Source organism: Cetorhinus maximus, chromosome 1 (genome assembly GCF_964194155.1).
Source record: "Cetorhinus maximus chromosome 1, sCetMax3.hap1.1, whole genome shotgun sequence".
NCBI lineage: Eukaryota > Metazoa > Chordata > Chondrichthyes > Lamniformes > Cetorhinidae > Cetorhinus > Cetorhinus maximus.
Window position 1 is genome coordinate 234,673,504 of NC_135879.1, and position 21,174 is coordinate 234,694,677.

Here is a 21,174-nt window from a genome sequence, read left to right on the forward strand (position 1 = left end):
CTTGTGGGGGAATCTAGGACTAGGGTGCACAATTTTAAAAATAAGGGGCCTCCCATTTAAGTTGGCGATGAGGAGGAATTTCTTCTCTCAGAAGCTCATTAGTGTTTAGCATTCTCTTCCCCGGCGAGCAGTGGCGGCTGGGTCATTGAATATATCCAAGGCTGAGTTAGAGAGATTTTTGACTGTCAAGTAACTCAAGGGTTATGGGGGCCAGGCAGGAAAGTGGAGTTAAGGCCACAGTCAGATCAGCCATGATCTTAGTGAATGGTGGAGCAGGCTCGAGGGGCCGAATTGCCTACTCTGGCTCCTGTTCTTATGTCCTTATTAAGGTCATTCATGAAGCAACTGAAGATGGTGGGGCCTAGGACACAACCCTGAGGGACTCCTGCAGTGATATTTTGTGACTGAGAAGGTTGTTGGATTAGAAAATGCCATCCATCGGCTTCAGTTGTGTTGATAATTTTAAAAATTCTATCTGCTTAAAATCAACCCTCCCACTTTGAAATCTAACTGTAATCGCAAGACTTTCTATGAAGCTATTGGTGGACACTATGAATAATAGGATCTAGCCTTTGGGGATTCTGCCACTTGCCTGATTGTTTTTGGTACGTGCCTTCTGCTTTCTTTCTTTGCAATCTGTTCCCCTTGGAAGGTGCTGACATTCACTGGGAGCCACTTAGCCCCATCTAATGTCAGCTGTGGCTCAACTGGTAGCATTCTTGCATTTTGCATCAGAAGGTTGTGGGCTCAAGTCCTGCTTCAGGACTTATCAAGACTGACAGGGCAGTATGGTACTGAGGGAGTGCTATGCTATCTTTCCAATAAGCTGTTGAACTAAAACCCGTTCTGCCCTTTTAGGTGGAAATAAAGTATTCCATGGCATTATTTCGAGGATGAACAGGGGAGTTAACCCTACTATAAAGACTGGAAATACTTACCAGGTCAGGCAAGATCTGCGGAGAAAGAAAAAGACTTGCGTTTATATAGTGGTTTTCACGACAACCAGATCTCTCAAGGTGCTTTATAGACAATGAAGTACTTTTTGAAGTACTTTTGTACTGTACAAGATAGAGCAGCTAATTTGTGCATGGCAAACTCACACAAAGAACAATTTGAGAAAGACCAGATAATTTCTTTTTGTGATGTTGAGTGATAAATATTGGCCATGACACTGAGGATAACTCTCTTGCTTTTCTTCAAAATAGTGCCATGGGTTCTTTTCCATACACTCGTGCAATCAAATGGGGCCTGCTTATTGCTAAAGTGGGAATTTCCTCTATCTTTTGGACCTTGTGATCCAATATATATTTTTGTCTTTGATCCACAAAGATGAATTGATGAGATAATTCTTTGATACTATGCAGTCTCAGTGATATCTGATGTGATAGCAAGTTACGGGCAGCAGCTTTAATTTCTGAGGTAATTGCTGGGTATCACTTGCAGTAGCATAATAGTATTATTACTGGGCTAGTAATCCAGAGACCCAGGATAATGCTCTGGGGATCAGAATTCAAATCCTACCATGGCAGCTGGTGGAATTCGAATTCAATAAAAGAAAGAGAAGGAAATCTGTTGTCTTTATCTGGTCTGGCCAACATGTGACTCCTGACCCTCAGCATTGTGGTTGACTCTTAATTGTTCTCTGAAAGGCCTAATAAGTCACTCAGTTGTATTAAACCATTACGAAGCCTATAAAATGGATGGACCACTTGACATTGACTTAGGCACTGGAAACAACAACAAGAAACAGCACTGCAGGGGTACCTGCACCACAAATGGCTGCTCACCACCTCCTTCTCAAGGGCAATTAGGGATGGGCAATAAATGCTGGCCTAGCCAGTGACGCCCACATCCCATGCATGAATTAAAAAAAAAACCTGCTTTTAAACTGCTTCATGTTGGAACAAGAGTTAAAATACAAATTAGATTGGTTAATAGAATTGGAGTGGTAATTATTAATGATAACTGTTAAATGGTTCCAAGCATAAAATAAGACAATGATCTTTCCCTTGTTAGTAGGTTTATTCACAGGATGCAGCATTACAAATTCTGCTTCCCAACTACTGACCCAATGTCCCAGCTGAGTCTCTTTATATTCCTTTGAGTGTATCAATTAAAACGAATTAACTAAACGCCCGTTAAAAGGGCACTGTATCAAAATAAAACTTTAAAGGAAGCTTAACAAATTAAGTTAAAGTAATATTTTGGGAGGAGATAATGCATTCTGGCCCCCTGGTCACAGAAAGCCTCAAGCGTACCAGTGGACATCCAGGCACAGAAGAGAGGAAGACTGTTAAGAAATTGATGTCTGGTTATAATCTCGGAGATTAGAACAAAATGTTGTGGATCCAACCAGGGATCATGCTATTTTGGATCTGGTAACGTGTAATGAGGCAGGTTTAATAAATGACCTCAGAGTAAAAGATACCCTAGGAAGCAATGACCATAATATGGTAGAACTTAGCATTCAGTTTGAGAGTGAGAAACTTGGGTCAGAAACAACTGTGTTAAACTTAAATAAGGGTAATTACAAAGGGACGAGGGCAGAGTTGGCTGAAGTGGACTGGGATAGGATTTTAGCAGAAAAAAGAATGGCTGATGAATAATGGCAGACATTTAAGAAAATAGTTCATGACACACAACAAAGATATACCTCAGCGAAGAAGAAGGATTCAAGGAAGGGGATAAACCAGCCAAGGTTAACCAAGGAAGTTAAGGATAATATCAAATTAAAAGAAAAGACATAAAATGGGGCAAAGATTAGTGATAAGCCAGAGGATTGGGAAAATTTTAAAAACCAACAAAAGATGACCAAAAAATAATGAGAGAGAAAATAAACTTTGAGGGTAAACTAGCAAGTAATATAAAAAATGGACAGGAAGAGCTTCTTTAAGTATATAAGAAGGAAGAGAGACACCAAAGTGAACATAGGCTCCTTACAGAATGAGGCTGGGGAAATAATAATGGGGAACCAGGAAATGGCAGAGGAGTTGAATAAATACTTTGCTTCAGTCTTCATGGTAGAAGACACTAATAGCATTTCAATACTAAGTAATCAGGGGCAGAAGAGGGGGAAGAAATAAATACAATAACTATCACTAGAGAAAAAGTACTAGGGAAGCTAATGGGGCTAAAGGCCGATAAGTCCTCTGGACCTGATGGGTTGCATCCTAGGATATTAAAGGAAGTAGCTACAGCGATAGTGGATGCACTGGTAGTAATCTTCCAAGAATCCTTAGATTCTGGAAAAGTTCCAGAGGGTTGGAAAACTGACAATCTAACACCCTTATTCAGAAAGGGAGGGAGACAAAAAACAGATACCGAAAGGCCAGTTAGCTTAACATCTGTCATTGTGAAAATATTAAAGCTTGTTATAAAGGATGTAATAGCAGAGCACTTAGAATGACATAATCTAATCAAGCAGAGTCAGCATGGCTTCGTGAAGGGGAAATTATGCCTGGCAAATTTATTAGAATTCTTTAAGGAAGTAACTAGCAGGATAGATAAAGGGGAACCAGTAGATGTAACATATTTGAATTTTCAAAAGGCGTTCGATAAGGTACCACACATGAGGCTACTTAATAAAATAAGAGCCCATGGTTTTGGGGGTAGTATATTAGCATGGATAGAGGATTGACTAACTAATAGAAGACAGAGTTGGGATAATGGGGGGATTTTCAGGATGGCAATTGGTAACTAGTGGAGTGCCACAGGGATTAGTGCTTGGGCCACAGCTATTTACAATATATTTTAATGATTCAGATGAGGGAAGTCAATGTACTAGGTGGGAAGGCAAGTGGTGAGGATGACACAAGGAGTCTACAGAGGGATATAGACAGATTGAGTGAGTGGGCAAAGTGGCAGATGGAATATAATGTGACAAAATTTGAGGTATGCACTTTGGCAGGAAGAATAGAAGAGCTGAATATTATTGAAATAAAGAAAGACTGCAGAAAGTTGCATCCCAGAGGGATTTGGGAGTCCTTGTGCATGAATCCCAAAAAGCTAACATACAAGTTCAGCAGGTAATAGGGAAGGCAAATGGAATGTTGGCCTTTATTTCAAAGGGAATGGAGTATAAAAATAGGGAAGTCTTGCTAGAACTATGCAAGGCATTAGTTAGACCAGACCTAGAATACTGTGAACAGTTTTGCTCCCCTTATCCAAGGAATGATATACTGGCATTGGAGGCAGTCCAGAAAAGGTTCACTAGGTTGATCCCAGGCGTGGAGGGGTTTTCTTATGAGGAGAGGTTGAGTATGTTGGACCTGTACCCATTGGAGTTCAGAAGAATAAGAAGTGACCTTATTGAGGCATATAATATTCTCAGGGGGCTTGACAGGGCAGATGCTGAGAGGTTGTTTTCCCTTATGGGAGTGTTGAGGGCCAGAGGGCATAATCTCAGAGTAAGGGGTCATCCATTTAAGGCAGGGATGAGGAGGAATTTCTTCTCTCAGAGGGTAGTCAATCTGGAATTCTTTACCTCAGAGGGCTCTAGAAGCTGTGTCTTTAAGTGTGTTCAAGGCAGAGATAGACTGATTTTTAATTAGTAGGGGAATCAAGGGTTATGAGGAAAAGGCAGGAAAGTGGAGTTGAGGATTATCAGATCAGCCATGATCTCACTGAATGGCAGAGCAGACTTGACGGGCTCAATTACCTACTTCTGCTCCTACGTCTTATGGTCTTATGGAGCCTTGCTGAGTTCCTGCAGTGCATCTCATAGAGAGTACACATGGCTGCCACTGTTCATCGGTGGGGGAGGGAATGAATGTTTGTGGATGTGGTGCCAATCAAGTGGTCTACATTGTCCTGGATAGTGTCAAACTTCTTCAGTGTGTAGGAGCTGCACTCATCCAGGCAAGGGGAGAGTATTCTATCAGACCTGTGCCTTGTTGATGGTGGACAGGCTTTGGGGAGTCAGGAAGTGAATTACTTGCCACAGGATTCCCAGCCTCTGACCTGCTCTTGTAGCCACAGTATTTCTATGGCTAGTCCAGTTCATTTTCTGGTTAATGGTGATCCCCAGGATGGTGATAGTGGGGGATTCAGTGATGGTAATGCCATTGAACATCAAGGGGCGATGGTTGAATTCTCTCTTGTTGGAGATGGTCATTGCCTGACACTTGTGTGACATGAATGTTACTTGCCGCTTGTCAGCCCGGGTCAGGATATTGTTCAGGTCTTGGTGCATTTGGACATGGACTGCTTCAATATCTGAGGAGTTTTGAATGGTGCTGAACGTTGTGCAATCATCAGCGAACATCCCCACTTCTGACCTTATGATGGAAGGAAGGTCATTGATGAAGCAGCTGAAGATGGCTGGGCCTAGGACACTACCCTGAGGAACTCCTACAGTGATGTCCTGGAACTGAGATAATTGGCCTCCAAAAACCAAAACCATTTCCTTTGTTCTAGGTATGACTCCAACCAGCGGAGAGTTTTCCCCCAGTTCCCATTGATTCCTGTTTTGCTAGGGCTCCTTGATACCACACTCTGTCAAATGCTGCCTTGATGTCAAGGGCAGTCACTCTCACCTCATCTCTGGAGTTCAGCTCTTTCATTCATGTTTGAACAAAGGCTGCAATTGGGTCAGGAGCTGAGTGGCCCTAGTGGAACCCAAACTGGCCGTCAGTGAGCAAGTTCTTACTAAGTAAGTGCTGCTTGACAGCACTATTGATAACCCCTTCCATTATTTTACTGATGATAGAGAATAGATTGATGGATTCTAACTTGGCTGGGTTGGATTTGTCCTGCTTTTTGTGTACAGGACATTCCTGGGCAATTTTCCACGTTGCTGGGTAGGTGCCAGTTTTGTAGCTGTACAACAGCTTGGATAGGGGCACGGCAAGTTCTGGAGCACAAGTCATCAGTACTATTGCTGGAATATTGTCATGGCCCATAACCTTTACACTATCCAGTGCCTTCAGCAATGATATTTCCTGATATCTATAGATTCTATACAACTCCAACATTACCTCCCTACTTTTGTAATCTATGCCTCGATTGATAAAGGCAAGTGTCCTATATGCCTTTTTCATCACCACACTAACATGCCCCTCCTCCTTCAAAGATCTATGGACACACACACCAAGGTCTCTTTGTTCCTCGGAACTTCCTAGTGTCATGCCGTTCATTGAATAATTCCTTGTCAAATTACTTCTTCCAAAGTGTATCGCCTCACACCTTTCAGGGTTAAATTCCAACTGTCATTTATCTGCCCATTTGACCATCCCGTCTATATCTTCCTGTAGCCCAAGACACTCAACCTCACTGTTAACTACCCGGCCAATCTTTGTGTCATCCGCAAACTTACTAATCCTACCCCCCACATAGCCATCTATGTTGTTTATATAAATGACAGCACAGATCCCTGTGGTACGCCACTGGACACTGGCTTCCAGTCACTAAAGCATCCTTCTGTCATCACCCTCCGTCTCCTACAACTAAGCTAATTTTAAATCCACCTTATCAAATTACCCTGTATCCCATGTGCATTTGCCTTCTTTATAAGTCTCCCATGTGGGACTTTGTCAAAGGTATTGCTGAAATCCATATAAACTACATCAACTACACTACCCTCATCTACACACCTGGTCACCTCCTCAAAAAATTCAATCAAATTTGTTAGGCATGACCTCCCTCTGACAAAGCCATGCTGACTATCCCTGATCAAACCTTGCCTCTCCAAGTGGAGATAGATTTTCTCCTTCAGAATTTTCTCCAATAATTTCCCTACCACTGACGTGAGACTCACTGGCCTATCTCTACAACCCTTCTAAAATAGCGGAACCACATTAGCTGTTCTCCAGTCCTCTGGCACCTCCCCCGTGGCCAGAGAGGAATTAAAAATTCAGGTCAGAGCCCCTGCGATCTCCTTCCTTGTCTCCCTCAGCATCTAGGACACAAATCATCCAGACCCGGAGATTTGTCCACTTTTAAGCCTGCCAACACCTCCAATACCTTGTCATTCCCTATATCAATTTGCTTAAGAACCTCGCAGTCTCTCTCCCCGAGTTCGATACCTTCATCCTCATTCTCTTGGGTGAAGACGGATGTGAAGTATTCATTCAACACTCTAGTGATGTCATCTGGCTCCACCTATAGATTGCCCCCTTGGTCCCTTACGGGCCCCACTCTTTGCTGAAATGTTAACTCTGTTTCTCGCTCCACAAATGCTGCCTGACCTGCATGGCTGGATTTTAACATCCCTCTGGAGATGAGCTGGGTGTAAAATGGTGAGGGAAGGCGGGATAAGAGGGTCGGGTGCCCCTTGCTTTCCTGCCTCCAGGGCATCTTACCAGCAGCGGGGAAGGTGAAGGATGAAGCTCCTGCCCAGAGTCCTGCAGCTGCTGGCATTTTACATGTGGGGAGACTGCCTGGTGAATGTTGGTGGTCTCCTTGTGGGCCTGGGGAGTGGGGCGCGGGGGAGTTGGTTGGGCAGGTGCATGGGTCCTCCTATTTTGTCACTCAGTGGCCCACAGACTGCCCCACACAGCAACGAAGATCCTGCCCTCACTAATCTCCCCACCCTCAACTTGGGTCCCTGCATCCCCAGACCCCATTTACCTGGTTGGGAAGGTAGCCTGTTTCAATGGAACCTTCTCTTCCAGATGCAGTCCCAGCAGTGGCCAATGCTGCCAGTGGCGCTGTTGAGACTGCTGAGCTGCCGGTCCTCTGATTGGTCAGCAGCCCCTGGGCGCAGGCTGCCATCGCTGAATTAGTTGCCAATGGCCAGAAAATGCAGCTGGGAAGTCCACAAACAGTGAAGGCGGGGTTTCTTAAGGCATTCAGGCCCATCAAGGGACTTGCCCGTCTCACAGACGAAGTTCCAGCCATTGTGTATTTCGAGCAGTTTCAGTTTTTAATTTCAGGTTTCCAGCATTCGCTGTATTTTGCTTCTGTACCTGAAAATTAGAGCCAGCCCATTCAGGGGTGATGTCAGGAAGCACTCAGCTACATAGAGGGTGGTGGAAATCTGAAACTGTCTTAACCCCTTTTCTCCTTTAACATTCTTCTTTAACCAAGATTTTACCTTTGTTGATATACCCTTCTGTGGCTTGGTGCCAGAGGGTGGAATCGTCCCAGATTTGCACTAAGCGCGGGAGCGGGCGGGTAAACGGCGATTTACCCGCTGGCTGCAATGACAGGGTTTTCATGCCGTATCATCCCAAACCCGCTGCATTAATTATGCACTCCCGGGAAACACACTATTTCCGTGGCGAGCGGGCTCTTGTCTGCTCGCCATGCTATCACCTCGCCGCTTCATCACGCCGGGCGCCATATTTAAAATCCAGCCGCGTGCGCACCTCTCGGTGCTTCCAGCCCACGGCTACTGTAGGGAAGATGTCCACGAAAGGCAAAAAGACTGCAGCCCTGCCCCGGTTTAACGACACATCACTGGAATGCCATTTGGACAACGTGGAGGCCCGCCGTGATGTCCTCTACCCCCCCGCTCTGGCTGCAGGATGGGCAGCGGCATCACCAACCCAGCATGGCAGGTGGTGGCAGCGGTGGTCAGTGCCAATGCTGCACAGAAGACATTGGCCCTCCAATGCAGATGGAGGATGAATAACCTCATCCGTGCAGCCAGGGTAAGGCAATCATCTCATCACTCTAAACTCACACACTCACAGGCCCATCACACATTCACTGGCATCTCACTCACTGCCTGCTCAAGGGACATCACCACCCATTCTCACACGCCTACCTGGACTCATCTCCTCTGCCCTCACCATCATGAGGCCACTTGCACAGATCAACATGTGACCCTGCACACACCCTGGGATACCCCCCTTCCCCAGTACAGCTCTCATCCTGCAGCCTGTCCCCTTGCCTGAGGCCACTTCACCCCCTTCCCCAAGCAAGCCCTAGCCCTGCAGCCATTGAAAAGCCACCCTCATATTTCTGATCTGGCAGGTAGAGACCTGCCTGTGAGATCCCCTAAAAGTGACGTGGTGCTGTCTGTGAAGCCTGGCGCTGATGACTGCGAGAGCTGCTCGAAGCCAGGTAGGCAAACAAACCTTGAAGTCCCGAGCGAAGTGTAGCCTGCCAGGTGCACGTCGCTTATGTGCCGTTGTGAAACACGTCGGCGTGTTTTCCCGCGGACGTGGGCGGACAGTGCAGCCCGTGGGGGGGATGAGTCCAGCGGGCTGGCCTTATAATGATCTGCCGATGTATTACAATGAGGTTCCTGACATCCAATGGCAGGAAACGTGGCCCGCCATTGGGCGGACTGAGTGGACGATTGCAAACTTGTTTCACGCCATTGTGAAACCGATTGCACCATATTGTCCGCTTACGCCACCGAACACGCCTGACACACTGGCGGGCACAGAAAAACATCTCCAAGATGTTTTTACTGACAACACTCTTCTTGAGTGCCTTGGGACATTTTAACACATTAAGGGCACTATAAAAATGTAAATTGTTGTTACCAGCCATCATCATTTCTAGCCTCATTAGTTTTATAAGGGTTTAAAACAAGGCACTGTTTCAAGCGCACGACAGATTGAACAGCATTTTAAATAGGAAAGCTCAGATTAATTATTCAAATTGTTTCTCTTCCCCAGGCTTCATTAGAAATTAAAATTGGAAGTATAAAAAAAGGAGCTTGCTGCTGACACACTATTGTCCATTTTACATAAAAAATTAAGGTTTACCTCACAGTGTTTCATGACCTGCATTATAGATGAAGTCATTTGATTTGCCGCTGTGGCAAAATATAGTGGAGAAGATTTTCGACTTTACCACATGACTGTCAATCACGTCCTAGTGCTGTGGTCAGAAACCTGGGTTAGGGTTAGGGTTAATGCGCTGCAGAAAGAACCCACTTGACTTAACCTTACGTTTAACACAATAAAAGATCTCCCACCTTTCCAACCAGACCTTTGTCCCTGTGCTTCTGCCCAGGCGATGCTCAGAGACGAGGGATGGAATTTTCCGTGCCCGCTGGCGTTGGGCGCATTTGGCAGCGTGAGTGGACAATATGGCGAGAAGGCCAAAAATCGGTTTCATGCTGTGGTTAAACCAGCTTCCGATCGTCCACTCTGCCCGTCAATGGCGGGACTGTGTTTCCCATTGTCAGACGTCAGGAACCTCATTATAATGTATCTTAATATCATTATAAGTCCAGCTCGCCGGAATCACCCCCCCACCCCCCGCCACCCCGCCACCCATACCGGATTGTCCGAGCGCCGCCGATGTGTTTCACAACTGACCATAAGTGACATGCGCCTGGCGAGCTGCACTTCACTCGGGGCTCGGAGGTTTGTTTGCCCACCTTGCTTCGGGCTGCACTCATGGTCATCAGAGCCAGACTTCGCAGGCAGCATCACATCACTTTTATGGGGGCTCACAGCCAGGCCTCTAATTACGCGACCAGCCGTAAGGCAGGGGTGGCTTTTCAACGGCTTGCTTGGGAAGGTGGAGAATTGGCCTCGGGCAAGGGGAGAGGCTGCAGGGCTAGGGCATTACTGCGGAAGCTGAGTATCCCAGGGTGTGTGTGGTGACACATGTTGATCTGTGCAAGTGGCCTCAGGATGGTGAGGGCTGAGGAGGCAGTCTCCAGAGGAGATGAGGCCAGATGGAGATGTGGGTGTGTGTGAGAGACTGAGTGGTGATATCTCTTGAGCTGGCAGTGAGTGAGATGCCTGCGGATGTGTATGTGTGAGCTTAGAGTGGTGAGATGGCTGCGTTACCCTAGTGGCACTGATGAGATCATTTTTCCCCTTTCTGCACTGGATGGTGAACCTCTCCTGTGCAGCGTTGGCACTGACCACCACTGCCACCGCCTCCCAAGCCAACATGGTGACACTGATGGGCCTCCTGTGGCTAGTGCGGGGTTAGAGGGCATCGCAGTAGACTCCAACTATGTCCAGAGTGTGTCCCAGGGTTGCGTCCCTGAATCGTGGGGCTGCAGCCTTCTTGGAACTACAGGAAGGATATCAGTAAGATTGAGAGAGTGCAGAGAAGATTTACTAGGATGTTGCCGGGTCTTACGGAGTTGAGTTATAGGGAAAGATTAAACAGGTTAGGACTTTATTCCTTGGAGCGTAGAAGAATGAGGGGAGATTTGATAGAAGTTTACAAAATTGTGAGGGGTATAGACAGAGTAAATGCAAGTAGGCTCTTTCCACTTAGTTTAGGAGAAATAAACACGAGAGGACATGGCTTTAGGGTGAAGGGGGTAAGGTTTAGGGGGAACATTAGGGGGAACTTCTTCACTCAGAGAGTGGTGAGAGTGTGGAACGAGCTACCATCTGACGTGGTAAATGCAGGCTCACTCTTAAGTTTTAAGAATAAATTGGATAGATACATGGATGGGAGAGGTCTGGAGGGTTATGGACTAGGTGCAGGTCAATGGGACTAGCGGAATAATATTTCGGCACAGACTAGAAGGGCCGAATGGCTTGTTTTCTGTGCTGTAGTGTTCTATGGTTCTATGGTTCTATGGCTTTTGGGGCCATGCCTTCACCAATGCAGTCCTGGGCTGAAAGCACTGAGAGGTGTGTATTTGACTGCACTTTAAATATGGCGCTGGGGGTAAGGAAACGGCAAGGTGTTGGCATGGCGGGTGAATTGGAGGTTACCCACCAGCTAAATGGCGTGTTTCCCCCCCGAATGCATGATTAATGAGGTGGGATTGGGACAATACGGGATGAAAACCTACCATTGAGGCCAGTGGATAAAATGTCCTTTTTCTCGCCCGCTACCGCATTTACTGCAAATCTGGGACAATTCCACCCCAGATGATAAAAGACAAGAAAATATCCCTATTCAGATAAGACAATAACATAGCTGTAATTCTGTCTATATTTGAAAGAAAGGTGTACTGAAGGAATAGCCCTCATAAAATAAAATGATTTAGAGTGTGGTAACATAATCTAAAATGTGGTAACAGGTATATTTGTGTGTGTACTGTTAGCTCTACTTGTTAGCTTGTTCTATGCATTTGAAAAGCTGGTAGGGGGGCATGGTGGGAACTGACCTTTCACAGTTATATTCTAAGGCATACAGATTAGACAGGCCCTTTATCGATTTCTCACTGAACAATGCGCAAGGCGAAAGTCAACAAAAGGGATTGTAGCAAAAATAAGCCAAAGTGGCTGAATGATCACATACAGAGCCAAATAAGACTAAAAGGAAAAAGCAGATAATAGCCAGGAAAGCAAAGGACAAAAGCCATGAACAATCAAAGAAAACCAGGATCGCTATTAGATTAGCTGAAAGGTTAATGGAAAAGAGGATGGTGCACACAAGTGGTCGCAATGAGAAAAGCTTCTCTCAGCTACATTAAGAGCCAGGACCATCCAATTCCACATTGAGCCAATGAAAAATGTTCAAAGGCAGACTAGAAAAACACCAAAACAAATATTTTGCATCAGTCTTCACTCTTGAAAGCAGTGATGAAATGACAGCGTCAAATGGTGATGTTGACATTAATACTTTATTATTGAAATAGATCAGGGTAGCATCATAGACAGGATGAAAAATTTTAAAATAGATCGAGCTGCCAGCTCAGATCATATCTGCCTTAGAAATAGGGAAGAAAGCAGGATACCTGCTCGTGAGCCACTTGCCTTTTTGTTCATAGCTTGTTAGCGTGGTGGACTGTCCCCACAGAATGGTAGGAAATTAATATTGTTCTAAAGTATTAAAGCAGTTTTAAGCTCGAGATAGGCCCAGTAGCGTGCCCTGTAGGCATAGATTCTTATGCACAGAAGAAGTTGCCTATAGCTTTGCAAATTACTTCTCTTCAAGTATTTGCAATGTCCTTTTGAATGTTGCTGTCAAATCTGCTTTCAGCGCCCTTTTAGGCAATACACGATCATAACAATTTGCTGCATTAAATGATGCGATTTTGATAGGGTGAGATGAAGAGTGGTGGAAGGAGGTCCCTGTAGACTATAAACACCAGCATGTCCCAGATGGACTGAATGGACTGTTTCTGTGCTTTACATTCTATATAATAGAATGTTTGGAAAGGTTGCAGAGGAGGCAACAAGTTTACTCCTCATTTTAAATTGTCTTAATGACTCAAATAGGTTAATGCACCCCGGATCTGTATACTTCAGAAAAGTGTAGACATAGAGCAATTTGATAGAGGTTTATAAAGTAATGAAGGGGTTACCCTGTGTTTATGTTGACCCCATTGTTTCAATTGCTCAGATGAGGGGATACCAGGGTCACCCCTCTGACTAGGTCAGGTATTAGAAGGTGTTTCTTCTTCCAGGGAATAGTCGGCTCCTGGAACAGAGTGCGTTGGTCACTGATTCACTGTAACCCTTCGAGATAGAATTGGATCTGTTTCTGAGGCGCAGATCAAGTTATACAAGAAGTTAAGTACTTTGTGTCGGGTTATCACGTGGCTCTGTATGATGCAGAGTTCATTGAAACTATTTTTGGGAGAGGCTAAAATACTCTTTTCCTGTTTATCATTTTGTATGTTTGTGCGATTAAAAAAAAAAGGTTTGCATTCATATAGCCCTTTCCGAGACCACCACACATCTCAAGGTGCTCTACACCAAGACTGACCCATAGGGTCCTGTTGACAGTTAGCTTTACCAAGTTAAAGTTTGGGACATCTGAATGGAGGGTAATCTAGCTCCCCGATAATGAAATTTCACAAGGCTGCATCTGGCCTCCTGCCACTAAAAAACAGCTATACCAGGCACTTCAACAGGTGTAGGACTAGAACACATGTAGGTCAGACCAGCTTCATGCCAAACCAGCCCAGGTTAGTGACAATCCAAACCGGTTAGCGACAACCTGGACCAGGTTAGATACAATATGGATAAGACAAGTATTTATTTGTTTTGCTTTTGTAAAGTTAGTGACAATCCAAATGAGATTAGTGATAATCTGGACCAGGATAGTGACAATATAGACAAGGTTAATGAAAATCACGGGGGACTCGTGACAGTCAGACTAGGTTAGTGACAATTCAGACAAGGATGATGACAATCTTGTTATGAGTGCAAAGTTTATAAGATTATGTTTTGGGACTTTTTTTTAAATTCCAGGTGCACTGGAGGAATGAGGGGGGAGGGGTGGGAGGGGGGCTGTCATGTGACCTGCTTTGAATTCTGCCTGACAACAAGCCTGGGTGGCTCAAGGTTGATATGGAAAGAGTGGGGCCCAGGCTGACTTACTGGGAAGATGGTGAAAGATGTTCACATCTGTAAACAATGACAACGGCAGCTGTGCTGACGGCAGATAGACTTTCAGCCTTCTGGGCAGATGAGAGAGAGAAAGAAAGAGAGGTATCGGAGAGAGCAAAATAGACTGCAGTTGGTATGTGGTCAGGAGACAGGAAGTTGCCAGTTCTCTGCGAGCTGCCAGGGTAGAATGCTGAAGGGTACCTGGTCTCCGGTTAAAGAGACACTTCCTGAGGCAACCTCATTGCTGTTAGTCAGTTTGGGACTTCTCCAGAAACTGAAAGAAGCATCCTTTGAGAGTCACTCAACATTATGATTTGGTGAAATGAGCAGAGGCAAACCTGTTGGCAGCTGAGGGTGATGTTGGACTGGGTTCCTTTAAAAACTACACTTCTGTGGATAGCAGGCAGTGAAGCATAACTGTAGTGTGGGGTTTTCAGTCATGTTGAAAGGTTAAATGGGGGTGCTCTTTTCTGTACTTTAGGGTACAAGTTGCCTACTAAATAGTGTTTCGTCAGTGTTGCTTCTATCCATGCCAATATGTGACCCCCTATACCACGAGCTTTTATTTTCCACAATAACCTTTGATGTGGCACCTTATCAAATACCTTCTGAAACTCTTGGGAGAATTTTCACGCCAGAGTGTGGGGGCGGTGTGTTAGTCCCAGCACGGTTCAATGTAGGCTGTCCCAACAGTACAGCCCCCACTTTCCCCAGTACTGGTGTCAGTGCCCCAAGAGCTCTGACCCATTTCTACCACACAGACTTTGAGCCAAGCAATCATTTCTCTAATCTTAATTGCCCTACACCAATTTGCATGTGGCCCAGGTAATAATCCAGAGTTTATTACCTTTGAGGTTCTGCTTTTTAATATGGTGCCGAGCTCCTCATACTGACAATGCAGAACTTCTTTCCTTATCCTACATTTTTTTTATCCATTCATGGGATATGGACATTGCTGACCTGAGCAACATTCATTGCCCATCACTAATTGAGGAGGTGGTGGTGAGCTGCCTTCTTGAACCGCTGCAGTCCATGTGGTGTAGGTACACCCACAGTGCTGTTAGGCATGGAGTTCCAGGATTTTGACCCAATGCCAGTGAAGGAATGGTGATATATTTCCAAGCCAGGATGGTGAGTGACTTGCAGGGGAAATTCCAGGTGATGGTGTTCCCATCTATCTGCTGCCCCTGTCCTTTTAGATGTCAGTGGTTGTGTGTTTGGAAGGCGCTGTCAAAGGAGCTTTGGTGAGTTCCTGCAGTGCATCTTGTAAATAGTACCCACTCCCTCCATCTGTGGTGGAGGGAGTGAATGTTTGAGGGTTGCTTTGTCCTGGATGGTGTTGTGCTTCTTGAGTGTTGGAGCTGCACTCATCCAGGCAAATGGAGAGTATTCCATCACACTCCTGACTTGTGCCTTATAGATTGTGGACAGGATTTGGGGAGTCGGGAGGTGAATGTAGGCTTCCTAACCTCTGACTTGTTCTTGTAGCCACAGTATTTATATGGCTAGTCTAGTTCAGTTTCTGGTCAATGGTAACCTCCAGGATGTTAATAGTGGGCGATTCAGCGATGGTAATGCCATTGAATGTCAAGAGGTGATGGTTGGATTCTCTCTTGTTGGAGATGGTCATTGCCTGGCACTTTTTGCTCCCTCTACTTGAATGGCTTCCTGTAGCACAGTGCCATAGCCAGTCAGCTCATCCACCCTGCAACCCCCACTCTCAACCAAACAAGCTGAGAGAACCTCAAACCTGTTGGACAATTGCAAAGGCTGCACCCCTGCCCTCTGGGTCCCCTTAGCTGCTTCACTCACTGCCACACCCTCCTGTTCCTGACCACTGACCAAATCAGAAGATGCTATCCTAACGAATGTGACTGCATGGGGTGAAAATCAAGTAGCTTTCCAAACTATTTTCCAACACGAACCCATTTTAACACTTGAAAATTAACACAACCCCAGACACCAACAAAAACAGCTGAACTCTAACCTCGAATTAAATGGGGGGCTCATGGTTGTGTTCCTTATTTTCAAGTGTATATATTTCTGACCTCTCCCCATTCTTGCCCTCATGAAGGTACTGAATCTTGCTAACATAGACTTCCAAAGCTGCAGCCATCCCTCTGGTAACTCATGAAAGCAAAGGACATTGAGAACTCAATTTTAAAGCCAATCGATTGACAGGAGAGTGTCGGATGGGGGGGGGTGGGTAAAATTTGAGAATCAGGCAACCCACCCCATTTCCGCCTCCCTTTTCAATTTTAATATACAGAAATGATTCCTCCAAAAGGCAAGTGGGAGCAGAGTTATCATGCCAAATTTGTAGTCTAATCACATCATCGGTGCAGCGAATTAAATTTAACAGTGAGCAAGGGGAAGGCTTGAACTGTTGAAATGCAGCTGCCGGCTCTCGAGGGGAAGTGATTCTTTTTGCACTCCTTGTGGTCCAGGAGGAGTAGGAGTGCTCCTCCGAGCTCCTCAAGGAAACTTTCAGCTTCCAGCAGTCCCGATCGCCACCGTCCACCCAGCAGCTCCCCGGTTGTGGCCTGGAGTGGATGCTCCCTTGCCTATGTCCCAGGGCTTGCCCCCAGGGGGCCTTGTCTGGAACCTTCTACTTCTAGCGTTCTTTTCTGCCCGCAGGTCACCAGTCCATTCACTGTTTCTGTGGGCCTCAGTTGGGGCTGAGACCCACAGTTTGGGAACCATTGGGCTAACTCGACCTGGTACAGACCAATGTACAGACGAACGGCTAAATGAAATTTGAGGCTCAGAACCTGTTATGTTAATAAAACTGCATTGTTCAATAACTTCATAAATCAAGGAAATTGGCATTAATGTAAGAGCAATGAGCGTAAAGCTTAGAGTGAGAACGTGAAATAAACAGCAGCTTCTGTTTTGCAGTATCATCTATAAAGAGCAATTACAGCTGATAACTACATTTCTCTGATTGTGTATTTCAGGTACTTGGGAATAACCCGTCCTTTGACATACCCGGTGAGACAAAATGGAAGATCAATGGCCAAAATGGTGATCACCGTTTGGCTCCTTTCAGCATCCATAACCCTACCACCATTGTTCGGCTGGGCCAAAAATGTCACGGTGGATCGGGTGTGTCTCATCAGCCAAGACTTTGGCTACACTGTCTACTCTACTGGGGTAGCTTTTTATATCCCCATGACTGTCATGCTGATAATGTATTACAGGATATACAAAGCTGCTAAAATAAGTGCAGAAAAGCACAAGTTCATGAGTATTCCCCGGCAATACGAACAGGATGGAGTCTACAACATGGAGGAGGACGTTCGGGCCCACCATGCCACCAAGAGGTGCAAGGCTGCCGAGGAATGCGCCACCTTATCTAAGCTCCTTAAGCATGACCGCAAGAACATTTCTATCTTCAAGAGGGAGCAAAAGGCAGCCCGGACACTGGGGATCATTCTGGGAGCCTTCACCTTCTGCTGGTTACCCTTCTTCCTGCTGTCTGCAGCCCGGCCCTTCATCTGTGGCATTGAATGCAGCTGCATGCCCCTGAGGTTGGAGAGAACGTTGCTGTGGTTGGGGTACACCAATTCCCTCATAAACCCGCTCATCTACGCCTTTTTCAACCGAGACCTGAGGACTACTTTCTGGAACCTGCTGCGTTGCAAGTACAGAAACATCAACAGGAGGCTCTCAGCTGCCAGCATGCATGAGGTACTCAAAGCCGCCGAGAGACATGAGTGCATATTGTAACTTGAACCTCAGAAATTGCGCAAAGGAACTCAGTGGACAGCCTGGAGGGAGACTGATTGGAAACAGAATGAGAACCAGATCGCCCTCCAGGAGACGTTACAAAATATTTGATCCCACATCGATGCAAACATTTGCAAAATGAAACTGCGATTATTTTCACTAGGGATCCAAACGCTGCCAGTCATCGACAAAGCTGGTGCAATATTTTCACTTTAAAGGCTGGCTAAGTGAACGGAACAGAGCAACCGTAGAGAAAATGTCATTGCATCAAGAGGTATCAGTGGCTACGAAGAGAAGAGCAATTAAACAGAACTCTAAGGAGGATTGATAACAACCCAGAAGGAGAGTGTTGAGTTCAAAATCAGCGATCAAGTGAATCAGCCCATTGTTTTGGACCAAGAATGTGAATGCAAGAAATGGAATGGTTTTGAGTCGCTAACAAATCATCGAGTGAATTGGCTTCTTAAAGAACGTGAGACTGACCAATAAGGGATAATGGGTTGGAATGCAACTGAAACCAAGAGAATAACATGAAAAGCCAACTGTTGAACTAACAGTTTTTTTTTTGTGTGGACTTTGTAATGTCCTAAAATACTAAACCAGGATGCCTTGTGTTAAAAAAGTGTAAATTTATTTATGAAACGCGATCAACTCCACAGAAGACAGAAAGTAGCCTTATGGACAAATTTATTGCATTCAAAGGTAATAGAGCCTTGGACCAGGATGTCATTGAATATTTACCATTGGACAAACTGAAGTTAAAACCTACCTTTGTTTTGCTATTCCCATTCACAAAAGTGATTACCGGTATGTCAAAATAATGGATATTTTGCTGTGCTTTTCTAATGTTTGGAGATGGAACAACATAGCAGCATACACTGTGCTGTCAGCTCCTCACTAGAGCTTCGGCCACTGATAATACATTACAAAGCATTAGCCAACATCGCATCTGCATGAGCACAGGTTTAGAAACTAATTTATACTGCGTCAGAAAAGAAAGACATGCATTTATGTAGCCTCCACAACCTCAGGATGTCCTAAAGCGCTTTACAAACAACGAAGTCCTTTTTGAAGCATAGTTATTGTTGTAATGTAGGAAATGTGGCAGTCAAGTTGTGCAAACAGCAATATGATAAAGACCAGCAGATAATCTTTTTGATTGCAGTGATGTTGGTTGAGGGAGATATATTGGACAGGATACTCGGGGAAAAATATCCCTATTTTTATTAGAACTAGTGGCTGTGGGATCTTTTATATCCACCAGAGAGCACAGACAGAGCTTTGGTTTAATGACTCACCTGAAAGATGGCCCTGACAGTACGGCACTCCCTCAGTACTACACTGGAGGTGCCCCTGTCTCTGAACTGAAACTTTGAACACACAACTTTCTGATTCAGAGGCAAGTGTTGCTATCATGCACTTGGCACATCACAAAGGGAAACAGTAGAGCTGTGGGACAGTTAAATATATATTGAGCAGCTGACCTTGGTCCCAGAGTCTCCCTAAGGGGTGTTGATGGTGGTGATATTAGCTAAATGATGTGCTAATGGTGACATTAAGGGTAGAAAGCAGGATGAGCATGTGACAGATAGCCCTAGGCGGGGTGGGGGGAAGGGATCGAAATCGGTTAAAAGGTGGAGTTATAGTTTCTGTCTTTCCATCCTACCAGTTCCACTTAAGATCTTGGAAACTTCAGTCAAATCACCCCTGAACCTACTAAGTTTTAGTGTAATCTCTCCTTGTAACTTAACCTTTAAAATCCAGCCTTTGTTCCAGTATATCTATGCTGTACTCCATTGTACTGCCATTATATCCTTCTTAAGGTATGGTGCCCAGAACTACTCTCAGTATTCCAGGTGTGGTCTGACCAGACCAGAGGGCATTTAAGAGTCAACCACATTACTGTGGGTCTGGAGTCACATGTAGGCCAGGCCAGGTAAGGGTGGCAGATTTCCTTCCCTAAAGGGCATTCGTGAACCAGATGAGTTTTCATTGATTCCATTGCCTATGGGTGCTGCATCACCACAATCTCCCCACAAATGTTCAATGGTTTCATGGCCATCGTCAGACTTAGAATTCCAGGTTTTCTTATTGGATTCAAATTCCACCATCTACTGTGGTGGGATTCAAACCTGGGTCCCCAGAGCATTACCCTGGGTCTCTGGAATGCTAGTCAGTGACAATACCACCATGTCACTGCCTCCCCCTGCTCATTTCTACATGCCTCCTTGTGTTGTGTTTTTCTCTGCCGTTGCTCCCATTTGCCATTTCAATGAGCAATAGGCAATATGACTCAGGAAAAGAATACATGGAGTGTTTTCCTCTTGCCTCACTTATGTGTGCTCAATGGAAACACAAGTCCTCTTCTTGAATGATCCACTGCCTTATAAGCAGCCATTGTCTCTTGAGGCTCTAGCTCTTCCGGCATCACCACCGAAAATTCACTATTTCCGCCATTAGCCCATTAGCCGTGGCTCAAAACCCTGAACAATGGGACCCTTACTTGGGCCTGGGGCAACTTACAAAAGGACAGGTATGACCATCCCCTGAGGTCTCAAATGACCCTGTTGCTCTAGCCAGGGGGTGATGCCCTCCTCAAGGGCAACTAGGAATGGGCAACAAATACTGCCTAGCCAGCGAAGCCCACATCCCCTGAACGAATTTTAAAAATGGTGGCGTAGTGGTAATGTTACTGGACTAGGAATCTAGTTCTGGGGGGTACGGGTTCAAATTCCACCATGGCAATTCAGTTAGTAAAAAAAACCTGGAATTGAATGCTAACCTCGGTAATGGTGACCAAACCATTGTCGATTGCTGGAAAAACACATCTGGTGCACTAATGTCCTTTAGGGCAGGAAATCTGCCATCCTACACGTGACTCCAGACCCACAGCAATGTGGTTGACTCTTAGCTGCCTTAAGAAACGGCCTTGGCAAACTCAGTTCGAGGGCAATTAGGGGATGGGCAACAAACGCTGGCCGTGCCAGTGATACCCCACATCCCATGAAAGAATAAATTAGGTATATCCAAATGCCCGTCACCCCTCCTCACGGCATTGGCGTTGTGTGTAGCCAAAGCCAAGCAGTGAAAGACAGCGCAAGGGAATTAACACTGCTTTTCTGGCTCTCGAGTTATACTGTTATTTGGTATTGCTGTGAAGCAGAAACCACAAACATAACCCCCTTCCTCTAGCCTGCTTCCTGCTGCTCACACCGACCTTGAGACATTCTGGATGCTGTGGGAAACTTGATCAAGGCAAGGGATAGGTGACTAACTTTCTAATACT

At 45.4% G+C, this 21,174-nt stretch overlaps 1 protein-coding gene across 1 annotated transcript in view; it reads left to right on the forward strand.

The window, feature by feature from the left end:
- LOC144687960 (5-hydroxytryptamine receptor 7-like) overlaps window positions 1-19,609 on the forward strand; it is a 43,000-nt gene extending 23,391 nt beyond the window's left edge. The window contains exon 2 of the mRNA XM_078554617.1: window positions 17,117-19,609. Within this exon, the coding sequence (XP_078410743.1) occupies window positions 17,117-17,888 (772 nt within the window). The 3' untranslated portion in view covers window positions 17,889-19,609. The remainder of the gene's footprint in view (window positions 1-17,116) is intronic.
- The last annotated feature ends 1,565 nt before the right edge of the window (window positions 19,610-21,174 follow it).